Below are 18,584 nucleotides of genomic sequence, written 5' to 3' on the forward strand. Positions count from 1 at the left end.
GTGTGTGTGTGTGTGTGTGTGTGTGTGTGTGTGTGTGTGTGTGTGTGTGTGTGTGTGTGTGTGTGTGTGTGTGTGTGTGTGTGTGTGTGTGTGTGTGTGTGTGGTGTGTGTGTGTGTGTGTGTGTGTGCGTGCGTGCGTGCCTGCGTGCCTGCGTGCCTGCGTGCCTGCGTGTGTGTGTGTCGTGCGTGTGTGTGCGCATGTGTGTGTCGTGGGTGGTAAAGTGGTAGTGTAGGTGGCAGCCGGCTGGCTCTCCGCTGAGTTTAAAGAGTGTCGCTTTCCTTGGCCACGGCTAATGAAATGCCTTTTGAGTGCACAGAGACGATGGATGGCAGGCAGGGTGGTGGAGTAATGGCATGTTTTTCAAAGAGACTCCTGATATGAAGCTCTACTGGCTTGAGCTTATGTAAGGGCCCAATAGATAGGCTTGCTCTGTGTAGCGGCCGCGTTGTGAAGAGGAGCTTTCTCATGTAGCGGCAATGACGGCTGGCAGGCTAGGTTTCATAAGGGCAAATCCGCCGTGTGCATTTTTCAGATGTCTCGCTTTTGAATTTCGCCGCACTGATATGAATAGTCCATCATTCGCTATTCTTTGATGAAAAGAAATCTCTCGAGTTATCTTTTTTAAAATACGGATTGAAACTTCTGAAGCACTCTAAGGTTATAATGTAGAGAACCTGTTCATTTTCTTAGCATGTATGTGCGTGTATCTATCTCTCTGTGTGTTTGTATGTGTGGGTGTGTGCATGTGTGTGTGCATGTGTGTGCGTGTCAGGCCATAGGCTGCTGTGAATCCTCTCCCTGGCCTACATTGAGGGATGATTCAGCGCTGCATCTGTGCTAGGGTGCTAAACGCTTGCGCGGGCCAGAGGGCTGTAGAGGGCTGTATGCGCTGGCATGCTCCCGGCCCATTAGCATCTCCGTGTCACCAAGACGTCATTGGAATGGCCCTCGGAGGGGGGTGACATCGCCTTGACACATTCAGAGAATTCATCTCACACACAGTTCAGGGACGGGTGTTGAGTGTGTGTGTGTGTGTGTGTGTGTGTGTGTGTGTGTGTGTGTGTGTGTGTGTGTGTGTGTGTGTGTGTGTGTGTGTGTGTGTGTGTGTGTGTGTGTGTGTGTGTGTGTGTGTGTGTGTGTGTGTGTGTGTGTGTGTGTGTAGGTGCATGCATGCGTGCGTGTGCGTGTGTAGGTGCATGCGTACATGTGCGTGTGTAGGTGCATGCGTGTGTGCAGAAACTGACACTTAAATGTGCTGCCTTTTTAAAGAGCTCCTAGGAGCCTGACAGAAGCAGCTCTTCAGCTGAGCTTCCCCTTCAGCACAGGACTACTAGCTGTCAGACTGCACAAGTCAGCTTCGCCACCCCCTCCATCTCCCTCTCTCTCCTTCCTTCTTAATTGAATAAGGAAGTGGATGGATAGTTGAGTGGGTGGCTTAGCGTAGGTAAGATGGGCACTTTTTCCTTGACAAAATCACAAATTTGGTGCCACTTTAGACCAGGTGAAGAAGAGGTGAGTGAAGACTAGCTTCAGAGCATGGAAAGCTATGGGAAAAAGCTACCATTTATCCTTTCCGTCCGTTCGCCAAAGTAACAGATTGCAATGATTAACTCATCTCTAAACCAAGGGCGAGTACATTTATGCGATTTCCTGATGGAAACAAATTGTTTGGTCGCAACATGGTGCAACATTCTGCAACAGGTCTTCTGGATTGTCTCCTCCCATTTGGTGGAGGTGTTAAATTACTCATCCAATGGGCAAAAAACAGCACAACGAATCTCGCTCTCTGCTTCCGTAAAGTAGGTTCAAGTAGACTCTCACCAGAGAACAGGGTGTTCAGCTCATACCGTACGTATGGTTGTGTTGAATTAGCTCTATTTCTAAGTTCCGTGCATTTAATGCTCATTCGTGGTTAAATTGTACTTGTTACAGCTGCTTTGAGAGCACAGACTATGCTAGGTGGTTACTTTCACAATCAAACGTGTGCATGCACGCACACACACACACAGACACACACACAGACACACACACCCTCACACACACACACACACACACACACACACACACACACACACACACACACACACACACACACACACACACACACACACACACACACACACACACACACACACACACACACACACACACACACACACACACACCAATGTCATCTTAACACCACAAGGGACTTGCTCAGTAAAGGAGATTCCCTTGACCTCTTTGATACTGTCAGTCAATATAGCCTTTCATCCTTCACACACATACACACACACATACGCACACACACAATCCCACTCTCTCCCACACACACACACACACAAAACACACACTCCTTTCACTGTTGATTATCAGAAAGCCCCGTTGTGCAGTAGGATCACTCCCACTCGTCCACTTGGGAATACCCCCACCCCTGCTCCTGAACTTGTGGCTCATGTCCAATTAAGCAGTTTCCTGAAAGACACAGACCCTCTGCACCCAGGGAAGCGCAGGTGTGTTTGAGAACAGGCTTCTCTCATCTGTGCGTGGGTGGGTGGGTGGTTTACTTTGATCCTGGAAAGGCTTTGAAGTTTTCATCACTCCTCATTCTCTCCGTGTGTGTGTGTGTGTCTAGGATGTTGAGTTCTTGTTGTGGGTGGTTCTTTTTGCCAATTAAGTATAGTACACATTCCACAATGTACTGCACCTTAGCTGGACCTGCACCTCTGATAAGACACCTGGGGCTGAGTTCAACCAGTGCAGTGGTCCTGATTGTGAATGAGTTGTTTCTCCGCAACACAGTGTGACACTCTGCAGCATGGCTTTGGGGTTGTTTGCTTCCGTGTTGGTGGGTGTGTTCAGCAATGGCCAACCAATCAGCACTGACGTCTCTGTAGATGCATTGTCCCACACCTCAACTTCTCCTCCCCACCTTTCTCCCACACCTCACATGTGATGTGCTATGTAAATCAAATTGGTGCAAGCTCAGCGTATCGTTCAAATTTGTGCTTGACTGTAAATACGCTTTGTTAGCATCAGGCTTGTACGAAATTCCCGAATTGATTGAATTGAAATTCAAAGTAATGCCATAATACGAACACTAGGTGGTGTCATTACCTTGAATTTCTTTGAATTTAATCTACACCACCCATTGAGAGTACATAGAACACCACCATCTAGTGTTCATATTATGGCATTACTGTGAATTTCAATTCATTCAATTCGGAATTTCGTACAAGTCTGGTTAGCATCACCCATGCCGTGACAGCGAGTTCTCGCTGCCGTGCTGTGCATTCGTTGATCAACAAAATTCGGACTCAAATGCACCTGCGGCCAAGGCATTCTTCCATCCAAGCCCCACCCCGGCTGCTTTCCTCTTCCTTCCTGCAAGCTGTTGCGTCGGCTGTTAGTAACATTTGTCGGAGGTCGAGCACAGTGCCAAAGAGGTCTATTTCATATGGCACGCCACCGCCATTGCTGAGCTGCCCAGGTTCTGTCTCTCTTGTAGCTGGAGCGATGGATAAAGAAAGATGGAGAGGAGAGGGGGAGAGAGAGAGAGAGAGAGAGAGAGAGAGAGAGAGAGAGAGAGAGATAGAGAGAGGAAGAGAAAGCGCTGTTGAATTGAGTTGAGAGAGTGACTGAGTTTGTGTTTGACAGAGTGCATATGTGAGAGAGAGAGGGTGAGTAAGAGAGAACGTGTGTGTGTGTAAGAGAGAAAGAGAGAGAAAGCGAGGGAGCGAGGGGCAGAAAAAAAAAGAAAAAGAGAGAAAGAAAGTGTGTCCAACCTCCCGCCGCTCGATGTGGCGGAGTGCGTCCCCTTGTCCTAATTGGGTTTGCGGATAATCTGCTGTTATTGGCGATGGCTGGCCGTTCGGAGCAGCATGTAAATCTTATAACGCGCTTTAACAGCCTGCCAAGTGCTATTGATGTTTGATTTAATTGCCCACAAGAGCATGCCATGCCTCCCACTCGCCTCTCTTCTTTCTCTCTTCTCTTGTTTTTTTCTCCTCCTTCTATCTATCCTCTCTTTCCCTGCATCCCTCTTTCATCTTCTTGTCTCTTCTTCTTTTTTTTATTCTCAGTCTCTCTCTTGAATTTTCTCCCTCTCCACTGCTCTCTCACTTTCTCTCTCTCTCTCTCTCTCTCTCTCTCTCTCTCTCTCTCTCTCTCTCTCTCTCTCTCTCTCTCTCTCTCTCTCTCTCTCTCTCTCTCTCTCTCTCTCCATCTATCTATCTCTCTCACATTCCCTCCATCTCTCTCCAGCCTGTTAAAGAGTGCTGACCCCACTGGGCCTGATCCAGACTTGCGTCGCTTCCCCAGCCATGATCATGCTTGATGCTTCATGGAGAATTTTTTTATTTGTTGTCGATCCACCCCTGCCCTTTTGTCTGTTTACTCATTCCAAGTTCTTCTTGTCTGCGTTTTTTTCGCCTATTCATCTGCGTCTTCTGATCACATTTATTGATTTATTATTTATTTATTTATATATTTATTTATACATTTATGTATTTATGCTCCTTTGTGTTTGTGGTTCTGAAGTGGTGCTAGGTGTCTATTTCCTTTGCCTCGCTGCCCATTGTTTTCAAGCAGGGAACATCTAGTGCCGACCCCTCCAAAGCCCCCACCGCACCCCACACCCCCTCGGCTCTCGCTTCTAAGAACTCACACTCCGAGCTAAAAATGTGGCCGTGGTAAATGATTGGCTGTCGGTTTCTTTTTGTTAATGAGTGAATGTTTTGAAAGGGGGCCCAGAGCGTGGACCTGACGGAAAACCCACCCCGACACACACACACATACACACACACACACACACACACACACACACACACACACACACACACACACACACACACACACACACACACACACACACACACACACACACATGCGTGGGCGCGCACACACACACACGCACACACACCACAACATTGCCACCCACGTACCCACCCCCTCAGGCCTGTGGAGAAGGCCATTGGCCATTGTCAGAGGTTCCACCCCTGGATGGAGAAAGGGCTCCATTGAGGCGGCAGGCTTCTGAGGAGAGTCCCTGACCTGGGCCTCCCAGTCCTGCCCAGCACAGGGCCACTATTGTCCAGCCGGGGCTCTGCCCCTTGCTCCCTGCCTGCCTGCCTGCCTGCCTGCCTGCCTGCCTGCCTGCCTGCCTTAGGTGTTGTACTGGGACTGGGGAAGCGGGGTGGGTTTGGTGGGGTGTAGAGAGGAAGGCTTGGAAGGCGTTTTTGCTGAGGGTGTCAATTCAGACTTCTCAAAGGTTCTCTCTTTGAACAGTCCACTTCTAACCGAGGCTGCAACTTGGCTATTTGGATGTTAGTAGTTTGTTCTCGCTCTCTTTCTCATTCTTCTTCTCTCTCACACATGTTCATTCTCTCTTTCTGTCTCTTTCGATCTCTCTTTCTCTCTCTCTTTCGATCTCTCTCTCTGCCCTGCCTCCTTCTCTCATATGCAGACTCGCAAACACAAACACGTGTAGGCATGCATGCATGCACTGTAGCTATGCAGAGAGCCATTATCGCATAGTTATTGACTTGTATCGTCTCTCTATTCTCTCTCACCTACAGATCCAGGACCTGGCCATCCGCTGCATCCAGAAGAACATCAAGAAGAACCGCGGGGTGAAGGGCTGGCCCTGGTGGAAGGTCTTCACCACCGTCAGGCCCCTCATCCAGGTGCAGCTCAGCGAGGAGCAGATACGCGGCAAAGACGTGAGTGCCCAAGGACATTACAATACCTTGCATTTGGTATACCATTGCATTACATTACATTACATTGCATTTGGTAGACACTTTTTAACAAAAGCGACTTACTATCAAGGATATAATCATAGCCTACAACACCTGCAGATACAAAGTGCACGGGAAATACACTGTGTGCAGAATTATTTGTCAAACGTGTTTTTGACCACATTGTCTTTTTTATGCATATTTTCCAACAGCAATCTATATGAACATGAAAACCTATTGGATTTAAGCATTCCAGGTCATGCATATTTGTATAATAAGATGGGGGTGTGGTCGAATGTGCCCAACACCTTATATCAGGTGTGCATAATTATTAGGCAACTTTGTTTTCTTCTGGGAAAATGGGCCACAAAATAGATCTAATGAACTCTATAAAGTCTTTAAACAATTTTGAAGTCTTCTAGAGCAGGCGTCACCAACGTGGTGCCCGCGGGCGCCAGGTAGCCCTCCAGCCCTTCTGATGTGCTCACCAAGGATGTCAGTAAACAGTGACGACTACAAGATTTTAGTCACAGTTAATGTCCGTCTTAATTTAAATATGAGATTATTTCTTTATAACCTATAAGCAAATTATCATTCAATTATAGTGTAATTTGGGAATGATGTCAAGACATCGGTAGAGGATTTTTCAAAAAGGTAGCCTTCGGGTAGCTCTTAGTAACTCTCGAGTAGCCTTTGGTAGCCCTCGAGTAGCCCTCAGACCGAGAAAGGTTGGGGACCCCTGTTCTAGAGGGATGTGGCTGTCTTGAAATTGGCAAGACTTTGGTCACGCTAGCAAAGAACGATCAAATGCACTGTTACAAAGTCATCAGTCTCATAAGAAATGTCACTGCAAAACATTGAGAAGAATTTAAGCTGAAACTACTAAAAATATTTCCCTGCAGTCCTATCATATTGAAGAACAGAAACCTACAGTTGTCCAGAAGAACATGGTATTGAACACATGGCTAAGGCCAGAAGGGACACCAGACAACCATTCAACAAGTTAATTCAGTCAAGACTGAGTCAAAAATACCTTGGAACAGAGTTTTCAAAGGTATTATGGACTTGGGAAAGTGACTCTTGACAGACAGGGTGGATGAACCCATGGCTGGATCTTTGAGAGGGAAAAAAGCATCTTGTGCAGTATTCTGCTGGCATTGGAGTGGAACTCAGGAACTCATCTGAGTGTGCACATTACTGATCTCGCCATCGGCTCATCTACCTGGTCCATTAATAGTCACTTCCACTAGTTCATAAAACCATTGAAAAAACTCCCCTCTGAAATATTACCACACCCCTCGCTAGGGTGCATCAGTTGCCCCCTATGAAAAGATATTGCCTTGGCCCTATTGTAAAAATGTTCTACACCCAGTAGAAACACACTGTGTAAAATATTTTGAAATTTGGATGAAGTCTACCGGGGCCACCAGCCCCATGAAAATACAAAATAATGGTGATAGTCAGAATCTTGGAATAGAAATGGACATTTTGCTGCATAAAGCTACCCAATAAAAAAACATATTGTCTCAGCTCTGTGATAAAAATGTTCTATGCACAGTAAAATCACTCTGTGTAAAATATTTTGAAATTTGGATGAAGTCTACCGGGGCCACCAGCCCCATGAAAATAGAAAATAATGGTGATAGTCAAAATCTTGGATAGAAACAGGGCTGGACTGGCCATCTGGCATGGCGGGCATTTCCCGGTGAGCCCCGCACCCTTGTGGGCCCCCATTTTTTTATTTTTGACATTACTGAAAATAGGGGCCCATGAGGGTGCGGGGCCCACTGGTGAGTCAGTTCTCCGGCACTAATAATAATGAGGGGGCCCCCTTAAATCCAAAAGTGCCCGGGCCCTATTTATTGCCCAGTTCAGCCCTGAATAGAAATTGACATTTTGCTGCATATTGTCTCAGCTGTGTGATAAAAAAATGTTCTATGCACAGTAAAATCACTCTGTGGAAAATGTGTTGAAATTTAGATTAATTCTACTGGGTCCACCAGGCCCATGAAAATACAAAACAATGGTGATAGTGATGGGCAACCTGGATTCCAAAGTCCAGTGCCACATATTCCAAATATAGCCAATATAATGAACCAGCTGACCCACTGCCAGTATCAAGCAAGAGATTGCGAAGTTGTATGACTTTTGTGTGCTTCACCTGTGGGCCTACAGGATTGTACAGGTAGCTGTTAATACCTGGTGGAGCATCTGTACTAAAGCTGTGAATGCTCCTTGGAATGACCTGTGTTTTTTTAAGAAATCCCTGCAGTAGTTCAATAGAGTACATACAATACAACTGTATGTGATGTTGGAAAGAGTGGCTTCCCAAAACCTGTACTTAAGTGGCTTCTAGGTATGTCATGGGTATCACCAGGTCCAGAGTCCATTGCCAAGGGCCTCTCAGGTAAGTTATGGTACTCATCTGATGGAGTAAAGTGAAATACTACCACAGGCGATGGGATAAAGAAGTAATGGCACTCTTCAATACAGTTGTATTGACTGCTTTGTAGCCTAGGCATTCCAAGGAACATTAACAGCTTTAGTACAGATGTTCCTCCATGAATTGTAGGCCCACAGGTGAAACACACAAATATAACAGTCATGCAGCTTTGCAATCTCTTGCTTGATACTAGCAGTGGTCCAAGGCAGCAAGGAATTGATATTGTGTTGCAAAAGAGCAAATTTGCCTAAATATAGCAGTTTGACCATCAGTCTGTCCTGAGACTGAAGTCTGTGTAAGTGGATCGACTGAATACACGACCTGCTTAGATATTCCTTCTGTTTGTGCTCCCAATACAGGTGATCTCACTAATTACCTCATCAACCTGGCTTAATTGGTAATTAGGCTCAGCTGGTTCATTATATTGGCTGGGGCAAATGTGTCACGCGGTTTGTCCACCTCTGTTTTAAGACAATGGCAAACCTAGGGCGGAATTCTCCCGTCTCCACTTAAGTCGGTTTTACGCGCGCATATTTTACGCGGTCTTATTTTGCGCGTATTCTCCCCTCTGGAACGTCGCCACACCCCTCGCGCTTAACTCAGAAAAACAGCGCGTAGCCCAACATAGGCGTGATATATGCTAAATGGGGGGATGAGTCTCCGCCAAGTTCATCAGTTGTGGCTACAAAGAAACTATGGAGCAAGGATTTTCAGATCAACCATGTGAAAACCTCGGCAGTCCATTGAGATCCAACACTGAACTTTAACTTTGAATTTAAAACCACGTGCCAAAAGTCCTCTTGCAAAAGCGTTTCAAAATCTAACCTCCGCTCCTTTTCACAAGCAGAAGGCAAGTATAGGAGGTGAGATAATGGGATGGAAACGCGATGTGTCCCTTTGGCGGGAACTCAGCTGAGCGTTTTGGTGCGCAACAGGTTGATTGAAATAATAAACACGATTGAACGTTTTGTGGAAAATGGAGTTTGGCGTGTTGCCTGGACAATTCCGGAAATAAAAAAGTGATTTAAAATGCTGATCATTCCCACGGTTAAATAAACACATAGTAGGCCATTTGCTGACTTTTTAAAAGTGTTTCTCCGCTTCTCTGTACAGCAACGTGACATTAAAATAATTGGAAATATGTGGATCTCAGCTGTCCGTCAGCATATTACACTTAGGCTACATGCATGCTGAAGAAAGAACAAGGAAATCGATCGTCATAAAAAAACGGAGATGAAAAACGTTATATTCTGTCGCAGACATGGGAATTAATTGGACATGGGCATGCAATGCCAAGCCAGGACTTAAACGCGGAGCTGATGGGGTGTAATAGAGACCAGAAGCGAAATGCCAAAGACATGCTCTGATATGTAGGCCTACCTTTTACGTTTAGCTGTAATGACATTCAGGAAATATTTTCTGCCTTACAAAAACAGATAGGACAGCCTGTAGCCTACCTCAGTATGTGGTGGTTTTTTATGTCGGGCATCAGTTCAGAAAGTTTAATAGGTTACATGCACATATGCACGACTCGAGTTCCAATAAATCACACAAGTGGAGGAGGTGAAATAAAAAACCTTTACTTAACGTCGTGGCTACAACATTGTAAAAATGGTGAAGGTTGTTTTTGAATAGGCATACTTTGGGTGGCTGTGAGGACGACTGGAACAGCGGTCTTTAGTCTGACGTGCCTTGTCAATTTAGCCTAGAACTTGTGCATGGTGCAACCTGCAGGGGCGTAGCACCAAATTTGGGGCCCTAGGAACAACCTCTTCCATGGGCCCCCCTACACACACCCCAACCTACCCAACCCAACCCAACCCCCCCCCACCCCCCCCCCCCCCCCCCCCCCCCCCCCCCCCCGCATGCCGACCTCCTGATATTGTCATCCTTCTTGTCTTCCTCAGAATACCCCTCTATGCTTTCCTCTCCTTCACTTGAATCATTCTCATCTTCTATCATATGACATAATAGACATAATAAAAATATATATGCACGTCACGTTTGCCCGTATCAGTGTTTGGGAGAGCAAGGAAAAGAGAATCAGCTTTGCCTAGGCTACTGGTAGAAGCTGCCTTCGAAATGTCGCTTAAAACCTGCGGTAAAGTACCGTTAGAGTAAATAGAACAAAAAGCATCGCTGTTTGGATTTGATGTCGCTCAACCTTTTAAAGTCAGGGCACCCCGAACCTAGTTAGGCTATTTATTTCTTTGAAATCATTATTTATTAGGCTACTGCATAAAATTTCAGATTTAAATTGGCCAGTAACTATTTCACAGTAGCCTACCTTGTTTTAATTTTCATGAGCACTCAATGTAGATAGGCTACCTGCTCAGCAGTGTGCTATGCAAACAGGCTCATGTCTTGCGCTTTGCACAGATTAGAATGGCGTCAGCATTCAAAACGCAGACTGGTGCCCCGTCAAAATCTTGTCATTATTTTACCACACTTCAGCTATAACGGGCGTTGTCAGATGGTCAGAGACATGGCCAAGTAACCAGAGCTTTCCTATTGAGAGTGTTGAGACCGCAAAATAAAAGCAGAATGAAGATTCAAGACTGACAGCAGTTCGCACCGCCACCTTGACATTGGCAACTGATGAACATGACGTCGATTAATATCGTTACGAGGACAGAATCAATCTGCAAATTTGATAAGCAGGGCGGGCAGCATTGCACCCGGTTGAGAAACTGCTTTTTAGATAAAATAGGCTCACCTTCTCTCAAGTTCACACCATTTGCACCTGCTGCGACAGGGGGCATCTTCACGTTCGTGACATTTTCTGAAATTGAGTGGGATTCATTTTACAAATAGCTTTGCTATCATTTGGATATTTGAACCAACATCGACCCATGTTGGTCTTTTGGGACACTTGTTATGAATATAGGCCTATCAAAGACAAATATGGGTTCTATCACAATGATAGCCAACAAAATGAGATTATTTTTTTCCTTTGACATCGGCCACACGGAATGGGAATGGGATAACCAGGTATCCTACTTTGTAGGCTGTAATTTTGACATTTGGGCTCACCTTTCTTGCAAAAAATCAGCTGCTGTTGCTTTCCTTCCTTTTGTTTCCCCTGTCTCTCTTGCCTTTCTATTCTTTTTGTGAAAGCCTGGTGTTTTAGAAGTCTTTCATTGCTAACCGACTGCTGCGTTTAATGCCTAATAATGACGTGAGTGAGTGTTGATTCCGCATATTGTACAATCAAAAGTCCGCGAGAGGGCGGACTAAACCAATGCGTGATAATGGGGGTGTCTGATATAGAATATAGCCGATTTGCAGGCTAGTATATCCAATTCAACAGATGTATTTCCAGAGAACATTGGAATTACATAAATTACCAACATTATTGACATTATTTTTAAAATAATGTTTTTAAAAAATGAAAGAAGAAAAATATTTTCCATGGGAGGGCCCCCGGTGGGCCCCCCAAGTGGTCTGGGCCCTAAGAATGAGTCAGGGTTTTCCCCCCCTGTTCCACGCCGCTGGCAACCTGCAACGAGGTGTTTTTGGTTTTGGTTACCGTCCGTGGAGACAACATGATGATCCTCATACTGATTCATTAATTACCTGCTTTTGTTTGTAAGTTCATCGATATGAGAACATGCTCTGGGCAGCTGGTCATATTTTGTCACAATTATTCTAATGTAGGATGTTTATGTGGAACTGTGAATGAATTTCGATTTGGACTCACGCTGACGGTAAGGAACATCAACAAAGCATACCGTGTAACATGTTCAAAATGCGAGCCAAGCCAGCATCAAATGCAATATTACATTTTACCTCATAGTGGCGCTTGACCTTACTACAGCCCTTTGATGCGCGTAAAGGCAAACACGCTTAAGTGGACGGGAGAATCCGCTTAGGATTGATTAACATGGGGAACTCCCTGATTTTGGCCTGGCCCCACCCAAAGTGCGCAAGTGATGAAACCGCGCGTAAGCCCCGTTTACTCACGGGCTTGAGTAAGCTCGGAGGCGCTGTTGCGCACTTTTTTGACTTAAGCGGGTGGGAGAATTCCGCCCCTAGATTCAAAAGCTACAATCCAGTGCCACAGATTTCAAATTACCTGGTTTTACCTGTCCAATTGCCCTAACTGGAAAGGTAAAACTATGTATGTCATTTGGAATATGTGGCACTGGACTTCAGCTTTGGAATCCAGGTTGCCCATCACCATCACCATTATTTTGTATTTTCATGGGCCTGGTGGACCCGGTAGAATTTATCTAAATTTCAACATATTTTACACAGAGTGATTTTACTGTGCATAGAACATTTTTATCACAGAGCTGAGTCAATATGTTTTTTATTGGGTAGCTTTATGCAGCAAAATGTCCATTTCTATTCCAAGATTCTGACTATCACCATTATTTTGTATTTTCATGGGGCTGGTGGCCCCGGTAGACTTCATCCAAATTTCAAAATATTTTACACAGTGTGTTTCTACTGGGTGTAGAACATTTTTACTATAGGGCCAAGGCCATATCTTTTCATAGGGGGCATCTGATGCACCCTACCCCTCGCGCTTAACTCAAAAAAACAGCGCGTAGCCCAACACGGGCGTGATATATGCTAAATGGGGGGATGAGTCTTCCCCGACTTCATCAGTTGTGGTTTCTAAGAAACCACGGAGCATGGATTTTCAGATCAACCATGTGAAAACCTCGGCAGTCCATTGAGATCCAAAACTGAACTTTAACTTTGAATTTAGAACCACGTGCCAAAAGTCCTCGTGCAAAAGCATATCAAAATCTAACCTCAGCTCATTTTCACAAGCACAAGGCGAGTAGTCGAGGTGAGAGAATGAGATGGAAATGCAATGTGTACCTTTGGCGGGAACTCAGCTGAGCGTTTTGGTGCGCAACAGCTTGATTGAAATAATAAACATGATGAAACGTTTGGTTAAAAATGGAGTTTGGTGTGTTGCCTAGTCAAGTCCGGAAATCAAAACCTGATTTAAAATGCTGATAATTCCCACAGTTAAAACAACACATTGTATTTGCTTACTTTTAAAAGTGCTTCTCCGCTTCTCTGTACAGCAACGTGACATTAATATCATTGGAAATATGTGGATCTCAGCTGTCCGTCAGCATATTACACTTAGGCTACATGCATGCTGAAGAATGAACAAGGAAATCGATCGTAATGAAAAAACGGAGACTTTATTATTCTGTCGCAGACATGGGAATTAATTGGACATGGGCATGCAATGCCAAGCCAGGACTTAAACGTGCAGCTGATGGGGTGTAAAAGAGACCAGAAGCGAAAAGCCAAAGACATGATCTGATATGTAGGCCTACATTTTTACGTTTAGCTGTAATGACATTCAGGAAATATTTTCTGCCTTACAAAAACAGATAGAACAACCTGTAGCCTACCTCAGTATGTGGCGGTTTTGTATGTCGGGCATCAGTTCAGAAAGTTTAATAGGTTACATGCACATATGCACGAGTTCCAATAAATCACAAAAGTGGAGGAGTTGCAATAAAAACCCTTTACTTAACGTCGTGGCTACAACATTATCACCTCGAAAATGGTGAAGGTTGTTTTGAATAGGCATACTTTGGGTGGCTGTTAGGATGACTGGAACAGCGGTCTTTAGTCTGACGTGCCTTGTCAATTTAGCCTACTTGTGCATGGTGCAACGGGGTGTTTTTGGTTTTGGTTACCGTCCGTGGAGACAACATGATGATCCTCATACTGATTAATTAATTACCTGCTTTTGTTTGTAAGTTCACCGATATGAGAACATGCTTTGGGCAGCTGGTCATATTTTGTCACAATTAATGTAGGATGTTTATGTAGTGGAACTGTGAATGAATTTCGATTTGAACTCACGCTGACGGTAAGGAACATCAACAAAGCATAGGGCCTACCGTGTAACATGTTCAAAATGCGAGCCAAGCGAGCATCAAATGCAATATTACATTTTACCTCATAGTGGCGCTTGACCTTACTACAGCCCTTTGATGCGCGTAAAGGCAAACGCGCTTAAGTGCACGGGAGAATACGCTTAGGATTCATTTACATGGGAAACTCCCTGATTTTGGCCTGGCCCCACCCAAAGTGCAGAACTGGTAAAATCGCGCGTAAACCCCGCTTAATCACAGACTTGAGTAACCGCGGAGGCGCTGTTAAGCGCTTTTTTTGACTTAAACGGGTGGGAGAATTCCGCCCAATATGCATAAAAATGACGATATGGTCAAAATACTGGTTTGCCTAATAATTCTGCACACAGTATATACAGAACAATAAGTGCAGATGCCAAGTAGATTTTTTTAACCCACCTGCTGTCATATTCTGTATGTACATTGGACTTGGTGTTGGTCCTCTGTGATGCTGACTGCCCATTGGTGCCTGTGTCCCTCTGTCTGTCTGTCTGATTATCTCCCTGTCAGTCTGTCTGTCTTTATCTTTCTGCCAGTCTGAGTGGATCTATGTATTTTTCACTCTCTGTCTGCCAGACTATTTTTGTTTGTCTGTCTGTCTGCTCTGTCTGTACTTCTGTCTGACAATGTACCAGCCCTAGCTGACAACTGTGTTGGCTGGTCAGGACTGCTCCTTGGTCTGTCTATCTATCTGTCTGTCTGTCAGTCTGTCTCTCTGTCTATCTGTCTGCCCAAGTATGAGTCTGTCTGGTTGACTGGCTTTGACCTTCCGTTTCTCCCACTGTCGTCTGCCTCTCTGTCTGCCAGTCTCTCTTTTGTTGTCTATTATTTGGAATGCTTGCCACAGGCTCCTTGCAGTCAACCGAAAATCTTTGAAATTAATAGATATTTTTAAAATGTGATGCCCAAGACCTTGAAATGTCATACAGTTTTGTAAATACTTCATAAGTTTTAAACAGCAATATTTTCACTTACTAGTCTTGTGCATTCATTATTTTATTGGGTATAATGTATCAATGGAGTAATCTCTTGAAACAGATACATTTGACACTTAAATTAACATAGTCCCCCATAGTATTAGATGTAGATTAGATTGTTGAATTATTTATATTTCTCCTCTGCTATAATTTGGAGCTGGAGCTCTATGGTTGAATGTTGCAGAAAGGTCATAGAAATGTCACAGAGTGTCGTTAAAAAGTCACGGAGTAGTTTTGGAATGTTGGCATAGGAAATGAATGGGACCCCTGTTTTGGTGTGTCTGTCTTCCTGTTCTGTCAGTCTGTCAGTCAGTCTTATACAGTGTGAGAAGGCCATGTTCACATATACAGTACTTTAATCTACTGCACGGCCTCTACTCTCTCTCTCTCTCTCTCTCTCTCTCTCTCTCTCTCTCTCTCTCTCTCTCTCTCTCTCTCTCTCTCTCTCTCTCTCTCTCTCTCTCTGTCTCTCTCTCCCCATACACTCTTTTTTTGGATCTGTCTCTCCATCTATTTGAGATACTCCCCTCCCTCACACTCATTCTCTCTCTCTCTCTCTCTCTCTCTCTCTCTCTCTCTCTCTCTCTCTCTCTCTCTCTCTCTCTCTCTCTCTCTCTCTCTCCCTCTCTCTCTCTCTCTCTCTCTCTCTCTCTCTCTCTCTCTCTCTCTCTCTCTCTCTCTCCCCATACACTCTTTTTTGGATCTGTCTCTCCATCTATTTGAGATACTCCCCTCCCTCACACTCATTCTCTCTCTCTCTCTCTCTCTCTCTCTCTCTCTCTCTCTCTCTCTCTCTCTCTCTGTCTCTCTCTCTCTCTCTCTCTCTCTCTCTCCCCATACACTCTTTTTTGGATCTGTCTCTCCATCTATTTGAGATACTCCCCTCCCTCACACTCATTCTCTCTCTCTCTCTCTCTCTCTCTCTCTCTCTCTCTCTCTCTCTCTCTCTCTCTCTCTCTCTCTCACACACACTGGACTGCTGTGGTGTCACAAGGGAACTGTCATGCTGTCACCCTCAGCTGTGGAGCCCTTGGACTTGCAAATTATCTGTGATGAGGAAAGGAGAGGAGAAGAGAGGAAGAAAGGAAGGCAGGGGAGAGGAGATGAGAGGACAGGGGAGGGGAGGATTGAAGAAAAAAATGAGAGGATGGCAGAGGAAGAGATGAAGGTAGAAGAGGGGAGCGGAGAAGATGGGAGAGGAGAGCAATGGAGAGGGGAAGTAGCTAGAGGAAAATAGAGGTGTGGAGAAGAGAGGAAAAGAGAGAGGTATGGAGAAGAGAGGAAAAGAGAGAGGTGTGGAGGAAGCGGAAAAGAGAGGTGTGGAAAAGAGAGGTGTGGAGGAGAGAGGAAAAGAGAGGTGTGGATAAGAGAGGAAAAGAGAGGTGTGGAGGAGAGAGGAAAAGAGAGGTGTGGAGAAGAGAGGAAAAGTGAGAGGTGTGGAGGAGAGAGGAAAAGAGTGGTGTGGAGAAGAGAGGAAAAGAGAGAGGTGTGGAGGAGAGAGGAATAGAGCGAGGTGTGTGTATGCGGGGTCGGGTGTGTGCGGGTCATCTGGAGGGTTTTTAATCTTCTTTTAAAGCGCGCCCTGACACTGCGGGGCCTGCAGGGGGCACCCTTTGAAACTTACGTGCAGAGTTGCTGAGCTCTGATTCTGCTGAGCTGACCAGGCGCCCACTCCCTTTGGTTTGGCGGCCTCTGGGGAACGAGGGAGAGAGAGAGAGAGAGAGAGAGAGAGAGACAGAGAGAGAGAGAGAGAGAGAGAGAGAGAGAGAGAGAGGGTGTGTTGCGTTAGAGGGGTGGTGCTGAGGGAGGTACCTGTGTAGCCACGGCAACAGAGCTCTTCAGGGAGGGGAAGCGGTGCAGATGAGTTGGTGGGATCAAACGCAGCGCTGCTTCACACAGCGGAATGAATTAGCAAGTCAGCAGGAGTGTAGCATTGGTGTGTGTGTGTCAATGTACGCATGTGTGTGTGTGTGTGTGTGTGAGTGTTCGTGTGTGTGTACGTGTGTACCTGTGTACATGTGTGTGGGCGTGTGCGTGTGCTTGTGTGACTGTCTTTGTTGTTTGTATTTCTTTTGAGCGTGTGTATCTGTATATATGTGTGAACTGGGAGTTTGAGTTTTTGGTTGTTTCTTTGTTTGTTTGTTTATGTTGATGTGCGTGTAAGTACTTGTGGATGCAGATGTGGGCGTGTGGATGCGTCTTTTTGTTTGTGTATAGTAAATGTAAATTTCCGTGTGAGTGAGTGAGCGTTTCTCTGTGTGTGTGTGTGTGTGTGTGTGTGTGTGTGTGTGTGTGTGTGTGTGTGTGTGTGTGTGTGTGTGTGTGTGTGTGTGTGTGTGTGTGTGTGTGTGTGTGTGTGTGTGTGTGTGTGTGTGTGTGTGTGTGTGTGTGTGTGTGTGTTTACACTCTCGTCGGTACACATCCGCTGGGCCGTCTCCTGCTGTGCTCTGTGTAGTCGTGCAGTCAGCCGTGCTCCATGGAGAACAAGCAAGAGAGATGGAGAAAAAAGAGGAGAGAGAGAGAGAGAGGAACAGTGATGGAGAGGAAAAAAAGACATGAGAGAAACAGAGATAACAAAACATGGAGAGAGAGAGAGGGAGACAAAGAATAGAAGAGATAGATGCAGAGGTTGAGAGATAGACAGAGAGGAAAAGAGAGAAAGACAGGCAGTGAGAGAGAGAGAGATGGAGTGATAGAAAGAGAGTGAGTGAAGGGAAAGAGAAGCCGCCTTCAAACGCCTCTGTGTCTTTTAAAAAACAAACGCGAGGCACTATCTCCGTTGCCCAAATAGCCTGCAGAGCCGGGGCGAATCCACTGTGTGCATCTGCTGCTGAGCGGTGCAGGCGGAGGAAAGTTTGGGGTCAGCCAGCGGTTGGGGAGTGCACATGGGGTTGGGTGTTTGTTGTGCTGTTCAGTCGGGGTTGTGTAGTTCATTTGGGGGGATAGAGTGTATTAGGCTTTGTGTAGTGTAGTGTAATGTATTTGGGACTGTGTATACTTGCGGGGTGCATTTAAGGTTGGCTATTTGTTATGATGTGCAGTAGGGGTTATGTTTTTTGTTTTGGAGGGGGGGGGTGTAGTGCATTTGGGCTAGTGTATTTGTTGTGCTGTTATGGTTATAGTTAAAGTTATAGCTGTTGTAAAACCGGGAACTTTTTTACACTTCTTTTTTACAGGGAACTGAAACAAAGACAATTTATTAAAATCGGTTACCGGTAATATCGTTTTAATTTCATTCCTTAAAGAATGTGGGATTTTGTTGTTGCCCACTAAAGTGGCATAGCCACGTGACTATGGTGTTGACGTTTGTGTTGAAAATCCGGTGTGCAGTAACTACACCGCATTCCAACTTTAAATCCTTCGTATTGTAGTTACTGCAAATTCAACATAGTACTATCTCTAAGAACAGGACACATTTTCACCATAAGGCTTTGTCACAAGACCATTTTCAGTCTAAATCCAATTTTGGCAAAAGATATAGTCACTACTACACTTTGCCTCTCCACAGCAGTGTAGGTGGGGTTGTGTAGTAGTAGGGGTTGTGGGTGGAGG

General features: G+C 45.3%; 1 protein-coding gene across 6 annotated transcripts in view; it reads left to right on the forward strand.

The window, feature by feature from the left end:
• myo18ab (myosin XVIIIA b) overlaps positions 1-18,584 on the forward strand; it is a 215,723-nt gene that overhangs the window by 145,759 nt on the left and 51,380 nt on the right. For all 6 annotated transcript variants that reach the window (XM_063204850.1, XM_063204851.1, XM_063204852.1 and 3 more), the window contains one exon: positions 5,557-5,700. In XM_063204850.1, coding sequence (XP_063060920.1) covers positions 5,557-5,700 — 144 coding nt within the window. The remainder of the gene's footprint in view (positions 1-5,556; positions 5,701-18,584) is intronic.

This window comes from Engraulis encrasicolus, chromosome 8 (genome assembly GCF_034702125.1).
Source record: "Engraulis encrasicolus isolate BLACKSEA-1 chromosome 8, IST_EnEncr_1.0, whole genome shotgun sequence".
Lineage (NCBI taxonomy): Eukaryota > Metazoa > Chordata > Actinopteri > Clupeiformes > Engraulidae > Engraulis > Engraulis encrasicolus.